General features: G+C 34.8%; 3 protein-coding genes across 10 annotated transcripts; 2 read left to right on the top strand and 1 right to left on the bottom strand.

The window, feature by feature from the left end:
- Positions 1-1341: 1341 nt before the first annotated feature.
- On the top strand, positions 1342-8223 carry LOC110426079 (Mitochondrial substrate carrier family protein). 2 transcript variants are annotated; one of them, XM_021441171.2, is made up of 7 exons: positions 1342-1664; positions 1763-1886; positions 2008-2083; positions 3422-3517; positions 4420-4936; positions 6964-7099; positions 7451-7655. In XM_021441171.2, the coding sequence occupies exons 2-7, from the start codon at positions 1770-1772 to the stop codon at positions 7520-7522; spliced, it is 1014 nt and encodes a 337-aa protein (XP_021296846.1). In that variant the 5' UTR covers positions 1342-1664; positions 1763-1769; the 3' UTR covers positions 7523-7655. The 2 variants fall into 2 exon arrangements, with proteins under 2 accessions (XP_021296846.1, XP_021296845.1); XM_021441170.2 differs by having other exon boundaries at positions 1345-1664; positions 7483-8223.
- Positions 7844-11021, top strand: LOC110426081 (uncharacterized). Its single transcript, XM_021441172.2, has 2 exons — positions 7844-7978; positions 9381-11021. The coding sequence occupies exon 2, from the start codon at positions 9390-9392 to the stop codon at positions 10527-10529; it is 1140 nt and encodes a 379-aa protein (XP_021296847.1). The 5' UTR covers positions 7844-7978; positions 9381-9389; the 3' UTR covers positions 10530-11021.
- A 235-nt stretch (positions 11022-11256) lies between these two features.
- Positions 11257-20556, bottom strand: LOC110426077 (obscurin-like protein). Of its 7 annotated transcripts, none has more exons than XR_016351846.1 (10): positions 20360-20556; positions 18354-20048; positions 17232-17382; positions 16996-17140; positions 16673-16918; positions 15771-16310; positions 13663-13720; positions 13032-13589; positions 12297-12395; positions 11258-12164 (listed from the first exon to the last, which is right to left on the bottom strand). XR_016351846.1 is itself a non-coding variant. In XM_021441157.2 (7 exons), exons 2-6 carry the CDS (start codon positions 20023-20025, stop codon positions 16032-16034), a joined length of 2493 nt encoding a protein of 830 aa, XP_021296832.1. In that variant the 5' UTR covers positions 20026-20048; positions 20360-20556; the 3' UTR covers positions 14211-15907; positions 16023-16031. The 7 variants fall into 7 exon arrangements, 2 of the variants coding, with proteins under 2 accessions (XP_021296832.1, XP_089641281.1); XR_016351849.1 differs by lacking the exon at positions 13663-13720 and adding an exon at positions 12535-12599 and having other exon boundaries at positions 11261-12164; positions 13032-13125; XR_016351848.1 differs by having other exon boundaries at positions 11262-12164; positions 13032-13125.
- Between the last annotated feature and the right edge of the window lie 331 nt (positions 20557-20887).

Genomic DNA, 20887 nt, shown 5'->3' with positions numbered 1-20887 from the left:
TCACTTGATACTAACCAAAAAATATTTCGACGGATTGAATGATTTATCAACCGCACATGTCGATAGAGTATTCTCTAAAAAGTACCGACCGAATTGCCATTATTGATCATTGTATTATTCGCTAAATACTAACGAAAATTTCTATCAACATTCTGTTGGTAAATTAAGTTATCAACAAATTTTTCCGTCAGTTAAAGTCTTATATTTTGTAGTATGGAGACCAATTCAAAATATGAACAAACATATCATAGCCTAATTAGAAAGATAAGTAACTTCGCTAAATATAGTAATTAGGTTACAATATGTCTCTTCATATTTTGAATTGGTCCCTGTCACCAAGTTTCCATATACAAAATCTATAATAAAACTCAATATCTCAAAAAAAAAAAAAGTATTTTTACAAAAGAAAGACAAAGAGAGGAAATCAAATCTAGTGAAAGACAGTATTTGGTGCAACTTTTTTAAGCTCAATCTTCAAAGATTTCTTTTTTTTCCCTTTTTCAAAGCTTTTTTTTTCAAGATGAGGTCTGGTCCAACTTTTTTTTCCTGGAGTAAAAAGCCCTTTTTTATGCCTCCAATAATAGCCTCATGATGTAAAAATCAGAGGGTGCATAAATTTTTCATGTATGTGTTGTCACCATAGTGCTAAAAGGTTGACGCCACAACGCTGACCCTTTTTGATTGTGCTAGGGTATGGGTTGAACAAGGGTGGCACTGCAACACTGGCCCTCGGAGGCTACATGCTACCCTTTTCTGCCTAGCTGTTGTGTAGTCTACAATGATCCTTTAACTTCCGATGCAATTTCGACCATGATCCATTGAATTGGATGAAGTGCTTAACGTCAAATTTGTAACCTTTCCTTTAAATTTTTTAGTGATTTAAGAATCTCATCAATCATACTTCTGCAACTCAAGTTACACTCAAATTACTACAGCATAGTCAAAAATCTCTTTAAGCATCTTTACATGATTTTTTGTCATTTAAATCCTACATGCTTACACACCTTCAATAAAAAATGACTAATTCAATAGAGGATCAAAATAGAACTTTTATACTAAAAATAAGTTAAAAGAACTCAATTTAAAATGCTCAAATATGCATTAAACTAATTAATAAAAAAATTTAATACTACATAAAAATGACAAAAAAAAATAAGAACACTCGATTCTTTTTATGCTCAACAAAGTACAAATAACCTTATAAAATAGAATTATCACATTACTTTTCAACTAAGTACTACGATATAATCTTCCAAACAATCGCATTCATTATAATAATCAGCTTTTCATATTATCCTACACGCCACAAAGATTGCCACAAAATTATCTTCGAAGGATCCCATTCCTAGCAAAATACCAAACGCTGCCTAAACCTATGAACCAAAAAACTATATAATTACCTAACTCTGCTTCTCCGTATGATCAAATCCATTTTGTTTCTTGACTCAGTGAGTCAAACTGCCATTCCTCGACTTTTTAATTTAGAATTAGAAAGAATGTTTTGGATATACGACTCCCTCGACTCTAGCTGTTGCCTATCTTGATTTCTTTCCTTATTAAAGAAATTGGGAAATAAGCTCCCGAGAGACTCAAGCATTTTCCTTTCACTTGATGCATGCTAAAATCGCATAAAAGCATTTTCGTTTTGATTCAGTTGGATACAAGTAAGTTACATTATAAGCCCTCTTTACGTGTATTTGCAGGGAATTGTATTCTTTTACTCTGAATTAAATAACAAATATACAATTGTAATTTTTCCCAGGTTTGAAATGGAGGAGTTGTTGCAGAACCATTTGTTTGCAACTCATGCAATTGCCGCTTCAGGTTCTGTGGTATTCGCCTCTGCCCTTACTTACCCTCTTGACACTGTCAAGTCACTTATTCAGGTTCCCTTTTCGTCTCCAATTAGTCTGTTTTTCTTTAACTACCCTTTTCTTGTTCTAGAAAAATCAGTAATCTATTTATTTCTAACATCTGTTATATATTCTGATCTTTCGAGGTGAACAGGTTGGTTCAGGTTCCAGTAAGCAATTGACTGCCTCTCAGGTTATAAATCGAGTTCGAGCTTTGTCAGGAATTTCAGGTAAGCCTTAAGCTTCTCTTTTATTTATTTTACTTATGTATTGACTTCCACTTTGACTCAAAATGTTAGTTGCTGGTTACCCATTTTGTTTGTTTGATATGAATTGACAAAATGGATGAAATGGTATATAACGGTTGCATATTTGGCAAAATAGAATTGTGTATTGTGATTTTGGGAACCTTGATATGCTTGCTTTGCCTATATGGGTGGTGGTCATTGAATTTTCAACTTTGTTTGATACTTTTGTCCTTCTCCACCTGCTGGGTTTCAAGTACATTAGCAATTACAAATGAAGGATAAGGGGAAAGAAGAAATGTTCATAGCTGATTCAAAATAACATCAAGAACCACTTGCCCTCAATTTTTTGGAAATAATGTTGTGTTTGGACTAAGTTTTCAGTCCCACAAGATTAAAGGAGGGAGGAAGGTAAATGGAGGAAAAAGCTTATGTACGTAGGTAATGCTCTGTGTTTTTTTATGAAAGCTAAACTGCAGAGGAGAATGTCTAATATATGGCAGCAGTAAAATGGATTTTGTTGCAGCCACTATCGTTTTCTCTTTGGTCTTTAAACTAATGGTAGTGTACAATGAAGACAGAGTTGACTTGGTTAAAACTTGAAGCTATAATTTGGGCAAGCAGGGTGCGCAAAGACTCTAGCTTGTTATGGTTAAAAGATTAGTTGCATGTTCACCAATTGTATGCATTGATGCCTTCTAAATTTGAAGAAAAGAAATCTAAAAATATACCTCTAAATTAATTTAAGCTACAAATCAGCAGAGCAATTCCTAGCATTTGTCTAAATTTTAAAAGTGGTCTATCTATTTCCTCTTAGTTTCTTTTACATTGTCATCTATGTGTTAATACTACCATATAAATACATATTTCCTCCATCTCAAATGGAATCTTCACTTTTGAATTGGCATGGAGATTAAGGGAAATATTATGGGTTTAGTGTTTTTGATATTATTATTTTGTAATTTTTATAATAATTTATTCTGTAGTTTTTACTGTCAAAAAATTTTAAAAATATATGGAATAGAGGAAAAAAAGTAACAAGTATTAGAAAAGGAAAGTGGATTAGTTTTAGGATAGTCCAGATAGGAAAGATGGACATCCAATTTGTTTTGGTTGATACCTCTCAGAAATTTGAATATAAAACTATGGAAACTAAAATTTGCAGTTCCTCTCCCCCCATCCCCCTTCTTTTCAATATCCTGCTTGCTTTCTATTAAGCTTGCTTTCCCTTTCTAGCTTTGTTTTCTAAATACAAATTTTGTCATGATCAGTATTCTAACTTTTATTTGGAGTTTGATTTTTGCTTTCTTTTGAAAAACACAGGTTTGTATAGTGGCTTTGAGTGGTTGGCCTGGGGAAGAACTTTGGGTTTGGGAGCTCGCTTTGGAATATATGAAGTTTTGACAGCCTTCTGTAGAGGTATTCTTTGTCATTCACATAGCGGTATTTACAAGTCATTTTACCCTGAATGTAGGATGCTTAATATAACAAGTGTGCATATTACTCTTCCACAATTTGGGTGATTATAAAACATGCAAACCATGTTTTAATATTTTATGCCTAGTTTAAAAAGAGACAACTTAGGAGCTTTCATAGCATTGATCATTAAAGAACATCAATCTGTTAAGTATTTTATTAAATTGCTGAGTAGATCTCAAAGTTACTCCTTGTTAATTTGATTCATGATATACAATGTAATATGCAGAAACCAAGGAATCACAACATGTTTCACTTTTAACTTTTCTTCAAAGTGACCATTAGTCTGAGTCACTTTACGACCATCAAATACAAACCCACCCTTCTTCATGTTCTATCAGTCTATCTAGCTGTGTATCTGGCATGGATAGTGCTAATATATCTGTTTTATTGTCTAATTTGTTTATTGCATGTAAGCATGTGTAGTCAAATGGGTGCAGATGTTTTAGAGATATAGTTGTATAGTAAAATTTCACAAAACTAATCTGTCAATAGCATCTCTCTGTTTTATTTAAGAAAGGGATTCAATTGAGTAGCAATATTCTAATTAAAACTAAAATCTGTGGATGTTCTACCTTTTCTTGTTAATTATATTGAACAATCTGCAGATGTTATACAAAAACCTAAGAGATAAAATCATGTCTCAGTGATCTCATTTTCTGATGTTAGCAGTAGCAGAACTGATCTGCTCATAATCAGCAAACTCTCTTTTCCCAACTTCTTTCTCCTCATAATTTGAAGTGTTCATGTAAATGGCATAATGTAACATAACAATTGAAATAAGTTTTCCTTCCATAGCATCCACAACATTTAGTGCATCATGTGGTGATATGGCTGTTTTGCAGATGGTCGAGAAGACAATTTTGTGTACATCTCTGAGGCCCTTATGGCAGGGATGGCAGCTGGTGCTGTGGAGTCACTGACAAGCTCCCCTTTTGAACTTATTAAACTTCGCGCACAAGTGACCTCTGCTTCTCGCTTTTCAAGATCGACTCCAGTAACAGAAAATAAAGCTGTTGTGCCAGCAATTGCCCGATTACTGTGTGGATATACTCCAGACATGAGGACATTGAACCATTCGGTAGGAATGTTGTCCATCTTAAACAGCAAACATCCTAATATGGTTGGTGCCATTCAAGAGTACCCCTGGATGATGACTGGGTCTGGGAGGCCACCACCAGTTTATGATGTTCGGAGGCCATCCCAAATCATTTCTTTGGAAGGATGGGGTGCATTATGGAGAGGCCTTCGTTCTGGAGTTGCTCGAGACTCTATATTTGGTGGCATATTCTTCTCTACTTGGGAATTTTTGCACCGAGCAATGTTAGACTGGAAGGCAGTCGGGATGCATCCCCCACCCAGGTGTTCTTTTAATTTTTTTTTTTTAATTCCCACTGTGTCATATGATACATAATGTTTTCCTGTTGAATGTTTTAGTTGATTTTATGGTGAGCTAGCATTGTTGTCATTGTATTTCATTCTTTATGTGAAAGAGAATAGAGAGATGCTGAACCTAATATGGCAAAGCAATCATCTAATTTTTTGGTTCAAGTTTGTTATTGCAAACCAAGATTTAATATACTTTTACTGTGTTGATGGTAATAATTTGAAGATCTAGTGCTTGTAAGTGAAAGAAATTAGAAGAGGAAACTTATCCAAAAAGAAAAGAAATTGGAAAGGAAAAACAAAAACAAAAACAAAAAAATTGTTTCCATATGGCCACTGGTGTTCCCTGAGGGAAATTATTAAAGTTAAACAATTAAGAAAACATAATGCTGCATTCTTTTTCTATATGATGTTATAGATTTTCTTTCTGCACAGCTTCAGATACAAAAATTTTGGCTCATCACTGATGTGATACTAATTTGCATGCATGTGTAAATTGGTGCAGATGTAAGTTTTATTTTTCCTTTCTGTTTCTTAAAATTCAAATCTTTCAAGTAGCTAAGAACTATTTGTGTTCCATTTTGCCTGCAAATGAAGTTATTTACAGTGGGAATATCTTGGTAAGAGTAGGTCTTGGGTTCACAATTGACAAATATAAAGTCCGCTTTTTTCTGGTTTAGTTAAATTTTCTTGAAGCACAAGACTAATTGGCTTGTGAGTAGTTAGGTTAGCTGGTGGACATCTATTCCTTTTCCTCTTTGGATACAATGTTGATATGCTGTAAATTATTATCTCACTTTTAAACCAGGTTAATAGTAATGATCTAGTTTTAGCACGATGTGTACATGCACATATGCTAGCATTTCTTTCACGAACTTGGCTTTTGTTAATATTTGTTATCTTATTGATTATGAAGGATAAATCTTTGTTTCTCTCTTATTTATGTCTATTCTATCAACAAAGTTCAAGAAGGAAAAGACTTAAGGAAAATGTCTTAACTTTCCTCGCCTTGTCTTGTATTCTTCGGATTGTGCTTGAGTTGATACATCTTTAGTACTTGTAGAAGCCCATTGAATCTTTGGGTTATTCATTGGCAGTAGCGCTCTTCTTTTACATCAGCCCCACCCCTTTCCCCAAGTTTTGAACTGAAACTTCCAAGTGAAAGAACCAAGTTCTAACCATTGGGTGTGTCATTTAGGATATGCTTTAGTTTTTTTTTTTTTTTTTTTGAAAGGCAGGATATGCTTTAGTTGTTAATGCATCTATGATTTTGTCTCAAAAATGTCTGTATAGTTAATAAAGATAAAAAATTTGATTCTTTATTCTTATACTGCTTGAGGTACTTTAATCAGTAACATGTGGATATCCCATTTTATCAATCCTATTTCTTGTTGGAGAATCTTTGCCTGATTGTGTGGCTAGTTTTCCACCAAGTGTAGTCTGTATACTGGAAGAGAGCCACATGATAAAAAGATAGGTCTGGGGTGTAAAATCATGATTTTTGAATTGGACTGTCAATCTTTTTTTTGTTTTTTTGAAAGTTAATAATTTCATTACTTACCAGGGAAAGAAATTCCATGTTCCATTTTTCTGAAATGGAGGGCATTCAGGGCATTCAAACTTAATATTTAAGATCATCTAGGTGTTTAGCATTTTGTAATTTAGTTTAAAGCTAGTCCTAGCTTTCCCAACTAATATATGGTCAGGTTTGAAGACTCTATCTCAGGTTTCCGTGATCAGTTACACTATCAAAAGTTTTTGTGACATGGTTTTCCTTGTCATACATTGGCTCAGAAAATTTACCTGCTGTTGGACCAAACCACGTTTCCATGGCTGTATAAATTAACATGAAACAAAGAATTGAGATAGAATATTGTTATATATCATTATATGGCATTATGTGAAATTATCTGCAATGAATTTCGGACATTGCTCAAACTGTTGATAAGATTTTAACTTCTAGATGTTAGCTTCTATGGCTAAAATTTGGAATTTTTCCTCAGGTATGATGAAGAAATTGGTCCACTCTCCCCTTTAGCTGTTAGTCTTGCAGCAGGGTTTTCAGGTTCAGTTGCTGCTGCTGTATCTCACAGTTTTGACACTGCCAAAAGTCGATCACAATGTATAGTATTGCCCAAGGTACCTTTTCTCTTAGGAGCTGCTTTATCTGTGATGTTTTCTTGTAGCATATGAGTTTGTTCATCCAAGTTACATTTGCCATGAGATTGCCAGAAATGAGTCAGTATGACAAAATAGTTCTGTTTTCAATCTTCATCCATTTATTTTATAATTTACAAAGTTGTTCCCGTTTTTTATTCCATACTGCTATGTTTTGGCTTGTAAATGTTCGTATTTGTTTTTTTTCCTGCTAGTATTTGGTTGTTAACCTTTCATGTTACTCGATGAAAAGAATATCAAGCATGAAGTAGGCCACTAGGTTCACAATCAATGCATAGTCAAGAAATTTTGAGTCGTCTTACTTATATGCAGATGGCCTTCATGTTGCCACTTATTCCTTGCAGTTCATTTCAATGGAGAGAAAGCTTCTCAAGTGGAAAATAGCTGGGAAAAGATTTGAGAGAATTACAGGGATTCACCCTGCAGACAGAAATCTCTTATATCGTGGTATTTGGCCACGGATGGCTCGTAGTGGGATAGCATCATTCATGTTAGTGGGAAGTTATTATTTGTCCATTAATTATCTTGTTTCAAGTAATTGATACTTTGAGAGCTATACATCAGAAAGAGCTTTTAAGGGGGGAAAAAGGAAATAGGAGAGAGTTAAGTGCTGTTGAGAATGGTGGGTTTGTGGGGAAGAAGGGGAGAGATTAGAAAAGAAACACATTTTAGCAGAGTGTTACACAAATATCGAATCTACATACTACATCGATGAAAGGATAAGAATGCAAAAGACTGCGTTAAGATGACTTAAGTGGTATGTTCGGTTGTCTGCATGCAGTCTTTTCTTTAAAGTCCAGTGCAGAAATATTGGATTGAAGCTGTATCGCCATAGGTCTGGTAAGTCTATTCTTGCTTGGAAACGATGAGAGGCTTTGAATTTAAGGAACTTGAATGTGCATTTGGTTGCCGCCCACAGCCACAGTGAAAAACAAGCTTAAATTTATGATTGCAGTGCAATTAGTTTGTCAGCCATCATTAACAATGTCATTTTAGCTGTTCGTAAAAATTATACTGACTGATTTGATACCATTTACACTAATTAAAATGATGATGCTTTGCATACATTTCTTATATATCTATATACATATATATATATATATATATATATGAATATTCTTGAGTGCCACAGCTTTTGCCTCTTGCTTTTAGCTTTTGTATTTCACACAAGAAACACAAATGGCAAAAGCAAGAGGGTTACAATTGTTGATTATAAAAGGGGAGCTATTCCTATTGCTTTCTATTCTTATTCCCCTCATCTTACTCTTACAAACAATTTTTCATGTCATAACTCTTTTCTAAAGGAATGGGAAAATTAGAAGAGTTATAACTCAAAAAATAATAATAATAATACTATGATTAAAAAAAGACATTATATTTGAAAATTTTCTTGAATTATTTAAAAAAATATAAATAAGTTTTTACGTTTAACGATTAATTAATCATTATTAGTTAAGATATTATTTAGTATTTTTCACTCATGTAATGTTGATGTAGGTGGTTGAAAATATTACATGTCACGTTAGCATGCAATGTCATAATTTATAAAATAATAATTAATATTTTGATTAATAATAGTTAATTAAATATTAATTATAATTATTTATTTGATTTAAATTAAAAATATAAATATTTGATAATATAATAAAAAAAATAAAAATTTACTTAAATTTTTTTGAAATAATTGAAGAGTTCTTTTAGTATTATACCTTAAAAATAAATTATAAAAAGAAACGAAAAAGAAAACTAAAAGGAGGAGGGAAAGCTATTCAAAAGAAACCGAATCACATACTCGAGTACACAAGCTGTTGGACCCCAACAAAAGTAAATTATGACCGTTACCCATTCCCTCTTTTCTGCTTTTGCAAACTCTTACCTATAACTACACCCGCCTCTCTCTATTCCCCACGTGTCCATTCCTAGTTGTCCTGAAACCAATCTCCACGTGCTGCTTGTTTCGATGGCTTCAGTTCACCTATCTTAAACACAATACCTGATACTGTCTGCATTGGATTCTTTCTCCTTTTCTGAAATAAATTTTAAAATATCGGCTTTCTAGCCGTTGAACCTCAGGCCGCCACCCTCCTGTCTCTTCATTCTTTGCTTTAATCTTTTTCACCTGTTAGATTTAACACCAAATCCGCAATTTTATTTCAATTTTCTTGTGTCTTTATCCCAAACCAGATCGAATTTAACATTGGGTTTGTTTTTTTTTTTTTGTTTTTTGGGGTGGAAAATAAAGGAGAAAAGAATGAAGAGTGTGAAAGGAAAGTTTTTGAAGAAGCTGAAATCAATCAAACCAGTTGGTTACCTAAAGCCAGATCGAGTTCTTCAAGTATTTGCAATTGATGGGTTCATTGATTCTTGTCCCAAGACCCCAAATCTCAATGAACAACCCAAGTTGTTCAGCAAGGAATCAGAGCAAGACAAGATTAAAGAGAGCTGTGTGACAGTTGAACAACATCCCGAAGTCATTGATGTAGCAGAGCTAATGAAAGATCTTGAAGACGACGATGAAGAAATGGATTGGGTTGATGGGGTTGATGACAAAGAGAATATTAGGCCGACAATGAAGGCAAATATTGATGTAGTTGTTGAGCAAGAGAATGTGAATTATCCCGTGAAACATGAGACAGCGAATCGTAGGCAGAGCACCCCATTATCGGAGATTGATGTCTCCTCCTTTCGGAAGCCGGATTTGAACTCTTGTACTCTCTTCGACCCTAACCTACTGGCTGCCTTTGAACAAGCTGTGAAGGAGCATATCAAGATGAGTGAAGAAGAGAGAAAAGCAAGAATTGAGCAAGAGAATCTTGAAAAGAGCGAAAACGAGCCCCCACATAAGACTCGCCGCATAGATGATGACCTTGCTGATGTTGTTGTTGATGATGATGATGATAATGAGGGTGATCCTCTTTTAGGCTTTGAAGAGAAGTGTCCTCCTGGAGGTGATGGATCAGTCATCCTTTACACGACGACTCTCAAAGGAATAAGAAAGACTTTCGAGGGTTGTAACAGCGTCAGGTTTCTATTGGAGAGTTTCAGGGTCATTTTCTACGAAAGAGACATATCGATGCATACAGAGTACAAGGAAGAGTTGTGGAGGATTTTGGATGGCAAAGTAATGCCTCCAAGGCTTTTCATAAAAGGGAGATACATTGGTGGAGCAGAAGAGGTTCTCACTTTGCATGAGCAAGGGAAGCTTAAGCTGCTCTTTCAAGGCATTCCTACTGATACATCCAATGCCCCCTGTGAAGGCTGTGCCGGCGTTAGGTTTGTACTTTGTTTCAAATGCAACGGCAGTCACAGGATCATTACCGATGATGGGTTGTCCAGCAAATGCCTGCAGTGCAATGAGAATGGCTTGATTATTTGCCCCATTTGCTGCTGAATATGGCTGTCACTCTCCTTTGCTATGTCTTCTCTTGATTCTACTGTATTCTTTTTGGGTGTTATCATAGACATTTGTCCAAATCCTTGGTATTCTTTTTATGAACAGAAGATGGAAATTGCCAGATACTAATGTAAAATTGATAAATATACTGAATTAATGTATCATGCTTTTGGAGCTTTCCAAGCTTCCTCTATGTTTTGTTGGGAATATAACAGATACAATTCCACTTCCAACAACACATTTTGGGATTCAATAGTTTAACATTGCTTTTGGCAGCTTCTTCATTTGCTCCCAGTTGATCCTTGTACCTATTCAGATTCAGGCATGCTTTGGGGAGGTAATTTTTCGAGAAGATCCTGCAAAATATACAACTCCAGGATGACAGCAGTTGGAACTTTGGGTTACTTCCCTTCCTGGCAGAGAGTTGAAATTTCTTACTAATAAGGTAAAAACAGGCATCTTTCTCCACCTGTATTACAAGTGTGCAACAAAAGCATGAACTTGCTTCTAGATCAAGAAATTTGTTTCAAACTTTGGAGTTTCTCATTGTCATTTTGCATTTGATTTGGAGGTTCAGATTACAGGCCATGCACAATATGTCAATATCCAACAATCAAACCTAAAAACTTAAGCTGAGAAGTTAGACCAGACTAATACCAACTGTTCAATGTAGAATGTTATAGGATAAATCCAAACTGAAATTATACCGTCTGCTATAAGACAGTTTTCATCACATAAAAGGCAGATCAATACTTCCAGTAATTATCTTAATATTTGATTCTACATGACACAAATATAGCAGCATATGTTAAAAGAATTTATCAAACTCACTAAAAGCCAATTTAAACAATAATCAGTCTTACCAAAACCGAAATAATATTAATCCCATGGAAGGGTGCATGAATCTGTTCCTCCAAGACAGATAATAACCCTGAAGAGCAAAAATTTACAGCATCCCATTCAAAAATTATTTACCAATGTAAACCAGAAACGAGATCTTGACTTGATAAATTCCCTAATCCATGAACAAAATTTCAGTACTCAATACTTTTCTTTCAAGAAACCATCAGCAACCATTTTACTTCAGCCACAAAACAGTTGGGAAATAAAAGTAGAATGAATACATGGACAATGCATGGGCCTTTCATAACCAGGCTCCAGAAATTACATCAACTAGTAGGGTCATTGTCTCCAGAAGTTCTATCATGACATTCACATATGAGGAAATTTTTTTGATGTTTGCTTAGAGAAGTTGGATTCAGTGGCAATTAATTACAAACATCTCTCCTACATATCCCCCTTTGTTCAAGCTCCAGATCAAACAATTGGAGTAAGGAAGACAGTGCCAGATGAACCATACTTTACCAGCAACATACTACGAATGATAGGCCAACCAGTGCAACATGAACCAGCACAAACATCCTAACCTATACAACCCATTTGCCCCAAAAACCCTCTAGGCCTCAAGCAACTTTAGAAGCTCAATCACGTTTTCTTTGTTGGTCTGCTAATGCTTACACATCAAGCACCCATGAATCGTTGAGACACCATAGTTTCCAGTGTCTAGCAAAGCTAAAGCTAAGGATTCAACTTCAGAGGTTACATCAACTGTTCTTCCTTTGCATCGCATCTCTGCCAATTCATATATGTTAAACAGAATCAGAACACCACAGATTCACATCTTTTTCAGCTTCAAGGGCATGGTTTAACCATTTCCTGGGAACTTTCAGGATTTTCAATCTGATTAGCTCTCTGGCGGCTTACCTGATCTCCAATTGAGCTTCGACAGCAACTGATAGTCAAGTCATTCCATCTTTGCTTATCAGGTGTTACAGGTTATATTATTCCTACAACGTAAAAGACCTGTGAAGTAATATGATCTCATCAGTGCCCTCTCGACAGCAGCATTGGAAGAGAAAACCTAGAATGTTAGTGCTGAAAAACAAAAGCATGCAGAAGTGGTTGCAAGAGATTTGCTCACAAAAGCTTCTAGTTTTCCTACCCAAAAATGATAAGAAAATAGTGGCGCCCTAGTAAGAGCACCATGAAACTCCTCATTTCCAAATCCTGAACCAATAAATAGTCCAATCAATTAATTCTAGGATTGAGAAATTCGTAAGCAAGCAAAAAGAAATTTGAAGTACATTTAATGACTACTTTTGAGAATACTACTTTGAGTCTAAATAATTGGTCAATGTTAGCCAAGTTACCTATAAAGAAAACTAGACTAGAGTATAATAAACCCTTAATTACTGGACATTTTGGCAGTTCAGATATACTTTGCTGATATCAATGATTGGAATATGTATTTGAAAGAAAATTTGACTTCACTGATGGAATCAAGTCACAGATTCTTGCCATGAATTTTGAAAAACTAAGACAATTCTACATGGCTTAGATGTTTGTATCAAACAAGCAAATCATGGGGGTTAGCATCTTAGCAGCATTTTTGTTGGAGACAGGCACAGAACAAGACTACAAAGGTTATTCCAGCTCTACCTGTGAAATTTGATGCTTAAAGGCTCCACTTACAAAAGGGAAAGTCACAGAGTGACATGGCCAAGGTTCCATCATCCTGATCCTATCAATTTCACTGCAAAATTCATAAAACTTAAGTAAAAGTCAGGATAAAATAATGAACCGAAGCTAAGATGTAATATTTCAGCATGTTCTGCTTAAGCACTCCTAAATATGAGTTTGGCACTGCAAGGAGAAGCAGTGGGGGAGGTCTCCCACCACACTGACCCTTTTTTGGCACTGCAGGAGGACCACTTTTTCCACTGAAGCCTAGTGGAAAAAAAGGGTCCAACGTGGTGGAAAGGACTCCCCACAGTGCCAAATGGCACCTAAGTTCTAGTAACTACATCAAAAATGGCACTTCAGGACCAGGTATCAGCAATGCAGTAAAGAGAAATCTGAAATCTTAAACGAGAATTATATCAAGCAATTTACAGAGCTCTCAATTGTACCATTTCAATCTATTAGCCAAAAGGAAAACAATTAGACTGGAGACAATTCCATGTGCTCTACATGCAGAAGCTTCCAACTCAGAAAATGCTAACATCCAATTCAAAGTTAGTGCTAAATCTCAGAAACTTGTACTTAAATTTTCTTAAGAAAATCTACTTACCTTTCAAAAGGGGAAAAAGAAAAGAAAAAGGATAGTGCCAATTTGGGTTGATAAGACCCTGCAAGAGGATTTAATAAGTATTTACTAAATGTTACAAAAAAGTACAACCCAAGTTCCATTCCTAGTGATTGCTACCAGTCTAGCTAAGGTTCGAGGTTCCATGATCAGCTCCAATCCTCTAAAAATATAAAAATGTACAATATAGTAACTCATCTATAAAAACATATGCTAAAATGCCCCAGAAATACCATTAACCAAGACCGATAATGTGCCCCGAGCCAAATAAGCATGCCATCGAAGTTTAAATTCCACAGTTTAGATGATGTGTCATTCAGTGATTGGGCAATTATATTTTTCTCAAAGAACATATTTTTTGGTACGAAAGTTAAAAAAATAATAATAAATAAATATTATAGTACACAAACACAGATTCCTTCTGTACACTTATAGATCCCTTCGTCAATGCCCCAATCACCATTTTTTCCACCATACCAGGCCGCAACCTCATCTTCATCTGTTGTTCCTCATCTGCAGATAGGTTCTCTTCCCTTCTTTCCAACATTCTCTTTCTATACCCTTCCTCTCTTGATTTCAACTCTCAAACAGTCAAACCATTACCTAGGAAGCTTAACATTTCTTTCTCTTTCTATTTGTATGTATTCCCTGCTTTTTTATTCCTTTTTTCTGGAAAAAATAGTCCACTTTTATAATTAATGAATAAATAAAAAAATCCCTCTCTCTAACCAAACCCAGATTTTCTCGCTTTCCTTATTTTCTCACTAATGAAACAACCTACAATGCAAAAGCCTCACTCTTTTCCTCTCCATATCAAACTCATCTCACTGAGATTCCTTTCCCCAAATATCTCCCAAGAATCAAAATAACAAAACCCATCTTAACCCTCAAGCTTTAATACCTGAAAACCATATTTCCCAAATTTGAGCAAAATCAAAGAAACCTGCAAATCACAAAAAAAAAAAAAAAATCTGCAGCCACATGGCTCAAGGCCAGCAAAATGTGCTTGTGTGCAAGGGAATCTCGCCTGGGTTGTGTTGAAATAGAAAGTGCAAAAGAGGGAAAATGAGATTTGAAGAGGGAAATTGAGAGGCTTGTGGAAAGAGTAAGCACTGAAGCAATGTTGGGAGGAAAGAGGAAGAAGAAAAGGGTGAGGGCAAAGAGTTAGACATGCTCCATTGAGGAAGGGATTGGTTTATGGTACTGGTGGAGGATAGGTATTAGTGAGGAAGAGATCTGGAGAAGAAGAAGAACAAAGAAAGAAAACAGAACAAAAAATAACATAAAAAGTTAAAAAGAAGAAGAAACAAAAATGATGATGTGTATCCAATTTCATATTATATGGCATTTAATTTCCTTTGTAGTCTTACACATGTCATCTTTTTATTATTAGCTCACAGACATTATCAGCCAAAGTTAACGGTGTCATTAATTAGGGGCAATTAAGCATATTTTTTATAGTTGAGGTATCAGATTGTACATTTTTTAGTTCACATACCAAACTCAACAATTTCTCATAGTTCAGGTATTATTTATGTAATTAACTCTTGTCCAAATGCACTAAAATGATAATACATGATATAGAGAACAAGCCACTTTAACATTACACCCTTCCATCTGATAAATAAACCAAATAACTACTATGAAAACAAGCAATTCAGAGCATGCTGAATGACCTATCAGAAAAAATAGGATGCAGGGAATCTAAAAGTTGAATTAAAGACATAAAATCCTCTCTCTGCAGGCAATAAGGTATGGATTCATATATGACCAGGGTCAAAGCCTAAATTCAAGACTCATTAATGTTGGCATATCAATGCAGATACATATCATTGAAGTTGGGAAATAAATTGATTTAGCCAGCATGTGGTATAACACAGAACAAGAAGCCATACAGAAGTAAAGAATATCCCATGTTATTTCACTGAGTACAGAATTAACAACACCTATTTGACTTACCAGGCAGAATTCTAACAATTTCAAGTGATTCCATTTATTCCAAAATCAAGACGAATATGTTATATATAAATAAATATATATATATATGGAGAGAGAGAGAGTAACACAAGATTAACATTTATTAAGAACTGCACCTAGATGTCTCAGAGATGTTAATTTATCCCAGTTTAATGGGTCCGTATGCCCTGCAGAAGCATTGCTCTTTTTGCTTCCCCTTCCATTGGAGTTCAGATCCCCCACTTTTTGGTTGAGTGTAAAGGTTAGACAGTGACTGCAGTCATGGAACCAAAGTTAGTTTGCAAGTGATATCATCAGTTCTTTGGCAACCTGCACATATTCTGGCAATCTCTTGGAGAATTAGCTATGTCATTCATCAAGAACTGCACCTAGAAGCCTCAAAGACGAGCATTTATTTTATCCGAGTCTAATGGCTCTGTAGCCCCTGGAGAAGCAGAGCTTTCTTTGCTTTCCCTCCCTTTGGAAGTCACAACCTCACTTTTAGCTTGAGAAGAAAGGTAAGACAATGACTGCAGCCATGAAACTAAAGCCGGTTTACGTGTGACATCATCAGATTCAGCAACCTGGGCATATAGCTCATTAAGAACCATGATCTGGCCAGTTTTTGGTAGTTGGACAGTGAGTTGTGCCAATGACTTCATTAGAGCTGGTAGGACCTGCACAAATGTGTAAATGATAATATTATCTAGCAGACACCATAGCCATCAAAAACTGATAGGCAAATTATTTTCCACAGCATCTAGTCTGGGCAGTTCTGATTGTGAAATGCAATATGATGTCACTGTTTATAGCATATACTTTCAGTTTAATACTTAACAACAGTATTACGTTTATTTCACATGAAGTGGCATAAAAGCAACATAAAAGTAATAAACCAACAATCAACATGGAGAGAAGAACTAGCTAGAGCAGCACCTGATTTTAACTTGTCAAACCCTTTAAGAAAAAAGAGAAGTAAAAGAATGGTGAAAAATTGCATCTTGTGCACCAAAAGAACTTAGCATACGTAAGTATTTACCTGTATATCAACAAGGGAAATAAGACGCAAAAGCAGCTCTAGGATTTTTTTGCAAGGCTCCAGGCTTCCTTGCCAGTTCTTCCACTCCTCAGCTTTTAAAGTGGAAGCATCACTGCAGAGCTCATTAGCTTTATCAACAAGACAGTTAATGCAATAAAATGTTGCTGGGCTGCCAGCAGGAAGGTGTCGAACCAAGGCTGCAACTCCTGAAGCCATACCCTCAAAAGGAGTAATGCCAGGAAATCCCTTTATTAAAAGTAACAGAAAAATTAATTTAGTCCCAAAAGTTTGATATACTGTCACTTTCACTAAATTTTAAGTACCTCTAAAGATCTTTGCATGTAATAGAAAACAAGTTGCTCCTTTAGCAACACTCTTTCGTCCTCTGAGTCTTTTCCGGAAGACATGAATGCCACAAACATAGAATGTGAGGCTCGAGCTACTTTTCCATTTGGATGTCCCATATATCTAATCACCTTTGTTATCAGGAATCATTGTTTATATCATTTAACATAAATAATAAATTTTCCAAGTAAGGTAAATAAGTATTTTAGGATACAAAAACATAGTTGGAGTAACCACCATCCGAAATACACGAGCAGGCAATTGTTCAATGCAAGTTGGAATAACCCGCACATAAAACAAAACACGAGCAGTTTGCACCTCATCCTTTGACCATTCATATTCCATTTTCTGCTTGGAAGAAAAGTCTACAAAACAAAATTCAAATCCCCATAAAACTAACAATAGAAAAACTCATCTAGGAACTTCAAACTGCAGAATTACTGGAATTTAGGCTCCGCTTGTTTCTGAGAAATGGGTTTCCGAAAAATAATTTTCTGAAAATATTGATTTTTTCTAAAAAGTTGATATTTTCTATTTTTTCTATAGTTTGGATGACTTTGTGTAAAATATTTTTTGTCGTTTGGCTGTTCTATAGAAAACTTTCATTCCTGCAAAAATAGTATATTGACATAACTATTAAAATATATTTATTAATATAATAAAAATATTGTTAAAATATTATAAATAGCAATATTTATAATGTAAATATTTTTAAAATATTTATTATTAATAATAAATATTTTTATTTAGTATTAAAATATTTAAAATAATATTACTTATTATTAAAATCATTAATGTATTATTTATTATATTAATATATACTATTTATTGTTAAATAGCAATATAATAATTATTATTAAATATTACAAAAATATTTGTTATTATTAATAATGTTCAAAACACTAATATTTAATATTAAAAAATTTAAAAAATTTTATATTACTAATTTAATATCTTAAGTTGAACTAAAATAAAATAAAATAAATTATGTATAAAATTAATAATATATCGATTCGGGCCAAGCTCAGACCTAAAATCCTGTCCAAAGCTCGACTGAGTCAGGTAACTAAGCCCATATGCAGGTCTAGTTAAGCGGCAGGATTTGTTGAGTGTTGGGTAGTCAGGCAATTGCCTTAAAGCTTTTGTAACCTAGAAGAAAATTTTAAAGTGTTTAGGTCCATTTTCCATTGACTATTATGATTTTCTGCTGACCATCCCATTTCCTGCTAACCAAACATCAGAAAATGCAGAAGTCAATATTTAGAAGCCAATTTCTGCAAAACAAACAGAGCCTTAGTAACCTAACACTCAGTTAAAATTGTACATAAATAATCACCTTGCCAAGTGGTCAAGTCAACATAGGAAGGCATTGATTCCGCAAAAGAGACGCAGGCAGACTCATTTTCCTGAACACATGCAACAACCTTTCGAATGGTATCCATATATTCTGGCAAACGCATGCGTCGAAAATACTCTAAGCAAGAGAACGAAACTAATATCTGCACTGTTTTCTCCCTCTGCATTTCTTGAGATAGGTTTGAATTTAGTCTGTGCTTTGTTACAGCCAGAGCAAAAACCACAACCATAAGAAAAGCAGATTCTGCAATTTTCTCCAAATCTGCTAGTAGCTCATCCTTTCTGCCACGAAGCAACAAAGCAACCTGTCGGTGACCAGAGTAGACATCCTGACAGTAGTCCCATATAAAACTCTCCACTAAACTTTTGCTGTGCTCATCTGCTGAGACATACTGATTGCAGAAAACACCAGTTATGGCACCTGCTTCCTTAAAAAGAACACTGTCTAGATGTTTTTTAATCTCATTAAGCCCCAATTCTGACCCAATGCTGTGGAAGAACTGAAGAATCTGCATGTATAAGTGCCTTAAGGGAAAGATTTCTCTTAACAAGGTTGAAGTCAGGCACACAAGCACAGGGGCACTGAAAGATATTGCACCACTTCGAGCCAAGGCTAGTGACATACACTGTAAAAGAAGACTGTCCATGGGATCACTGTCTGAGTTTACAAACTCTTTAGTTTTAGAAACGAAACTTTGTGCTATAGACACTATCCCATTTTCTGCAGAAATCCTTAGTGCGGAAACAATCTCCAACCCTTGGCCACTAGCTGCATATCTACTAGCTCTCAATACTCCAGCTGCAACCATAACAAGAGCAAAATGAACATAGCTTGCCTTCGGAGTTCCAAATGTCCCATGTGAAAAAGCTTGAATTTTTTTAAAAGAATGTGATTTAATGAAACCAGACACAACCCATTCAACCATATGCAAGATCATGAGTGCAGTAGGAACTGTACTAGAAGGCCCATATTCCTTTCCCCAAATTCCCAACAAAAAATCCAAAACTCTAACAAAATGAACATCCAGAGAAGAAGATAATGCATATCCAATCCCTGCCAGCACATCCGGGATAATTTCTTCCCAAGTTCTAACGAATTGGTGATCTTCTTCTAACAGCTTACAAAGCAACTCCAAGCACACTATTTTCGAGCTTTCAGATACAAGAGGCACAAATGAAATGGCCCCTAAAAGAAGAACACCTTCAGCAAGAAAAGAAGCTCTTTTCTTCAAACTAAATTCAGTAGTAAATACATGAGAAAGGACATCCACAGCTGAGTCAATGAGCACAGTTGATGGCCTAGCAGACTTCCTGACCCAAATATAAAGAAGCCTGAGCAAGATAGGATATGATTCTGAAGGAAGATCGAAACTTTGGGAGGAGAGTACAGACAGAAGAAGTTTGGCTTGAGGGTCAGCAACATGGAGAGAGGTTTGGGAGTTAAAGAGGGTTTTCAAAGGTTGGAGTATATGGGGATGAAATGTTTGGTTCTGAAGTGAATCTCTAAGCTCAGACCATGCTTGAATAATGGCACGCGCCGATGAAGATGAAGACCCAGAAGAAGAAGAATGCCCAGAAACAGTGTGGCTAATACCACCACTGCAAGTCCTCAACCATTGTTCAAGAAAGAGGGTATTAACTTGTCTTGCCATTTTATAAATAATTTATTCCCAAACTGCAGAAACAGCAAAACAACTAGGTTCATAAGGCCAATCTAACTATCATTCTTCAATTAATATATTTAATAAAGATTAAAATAACTAATATTAGATTTGTATTACATCCAAAATACCAATATAACCAACTAAAATCAAAGATAAGTTGAAAAACACAAAACCAAATTCCGGGCAGTCAAAACCTGAGCAAAATTCTATCAGTAACATATATATGTAAAAGATTCATACCTGAGTTTCCAGTTTTTAGTCTAGAGACTTAACTAAACACCCAAAGAAAAGAATCAAGTGAAAAAGAGTTTGGGTTCCTTACCCTGAGACTGGGACTGGGAATTCTTCCTTAAATATTGGATAAGGAAAGCAAGTCGACGCCAAATGATGAACAGCTGCTGTTTTGTTTTCTCGAGGACTTTATTCTCCTGTTCCTTGTATCAATGTTCATATTCGTTCCTCTGCTTAAACAAAAACGAAAACTCATAGATTCTGGGTTGAATTATGTTTACATCCCTCAAAAGTTCGCTTATTTTTTCTACAGCACCTTGACTGTTCCTTTTTCCTTTTTTTCCCTCTGAATTTTTATTTATTACATTATCAACAGATTATTGTTTTTTATAAGTATATATTTTTTAAAAGAAAATTAACCCGAACACCTTTAATAAAACATAACAAAATAATAATTAAAAAATTTTTATATTTTAAAAAATGAAAAATTAATGTTTATTTTTATTATATATAATTAAATCTTTATATTTTATTTTAAATCAATAAACACTTATTATTATTGTGTTACTTACTATTTTATTTGATATTGAATTTTTTAAATATTAAATTAATATAAAAT

Source organism: Theobroma umbraticum, unplaced genomic scaffold, assembly GCF_002168275.2.
Source record: "Theobroma umbraticum cultivar Fairchild unplaced genomic scaffold, ASM216827v3 scaffold_12.1, whole genome shotgun sequence".
Classification (NCBI taxonomy): Eukaryota; Viridiplantae; Streptophyta; class Magnoliopsida; order Malvales; family Malvaceae; genus Theobroma; species Theobroma umbraticum.
This window is presented reverse-complemented; position numbering and strand designations above follow the sequence as displayed.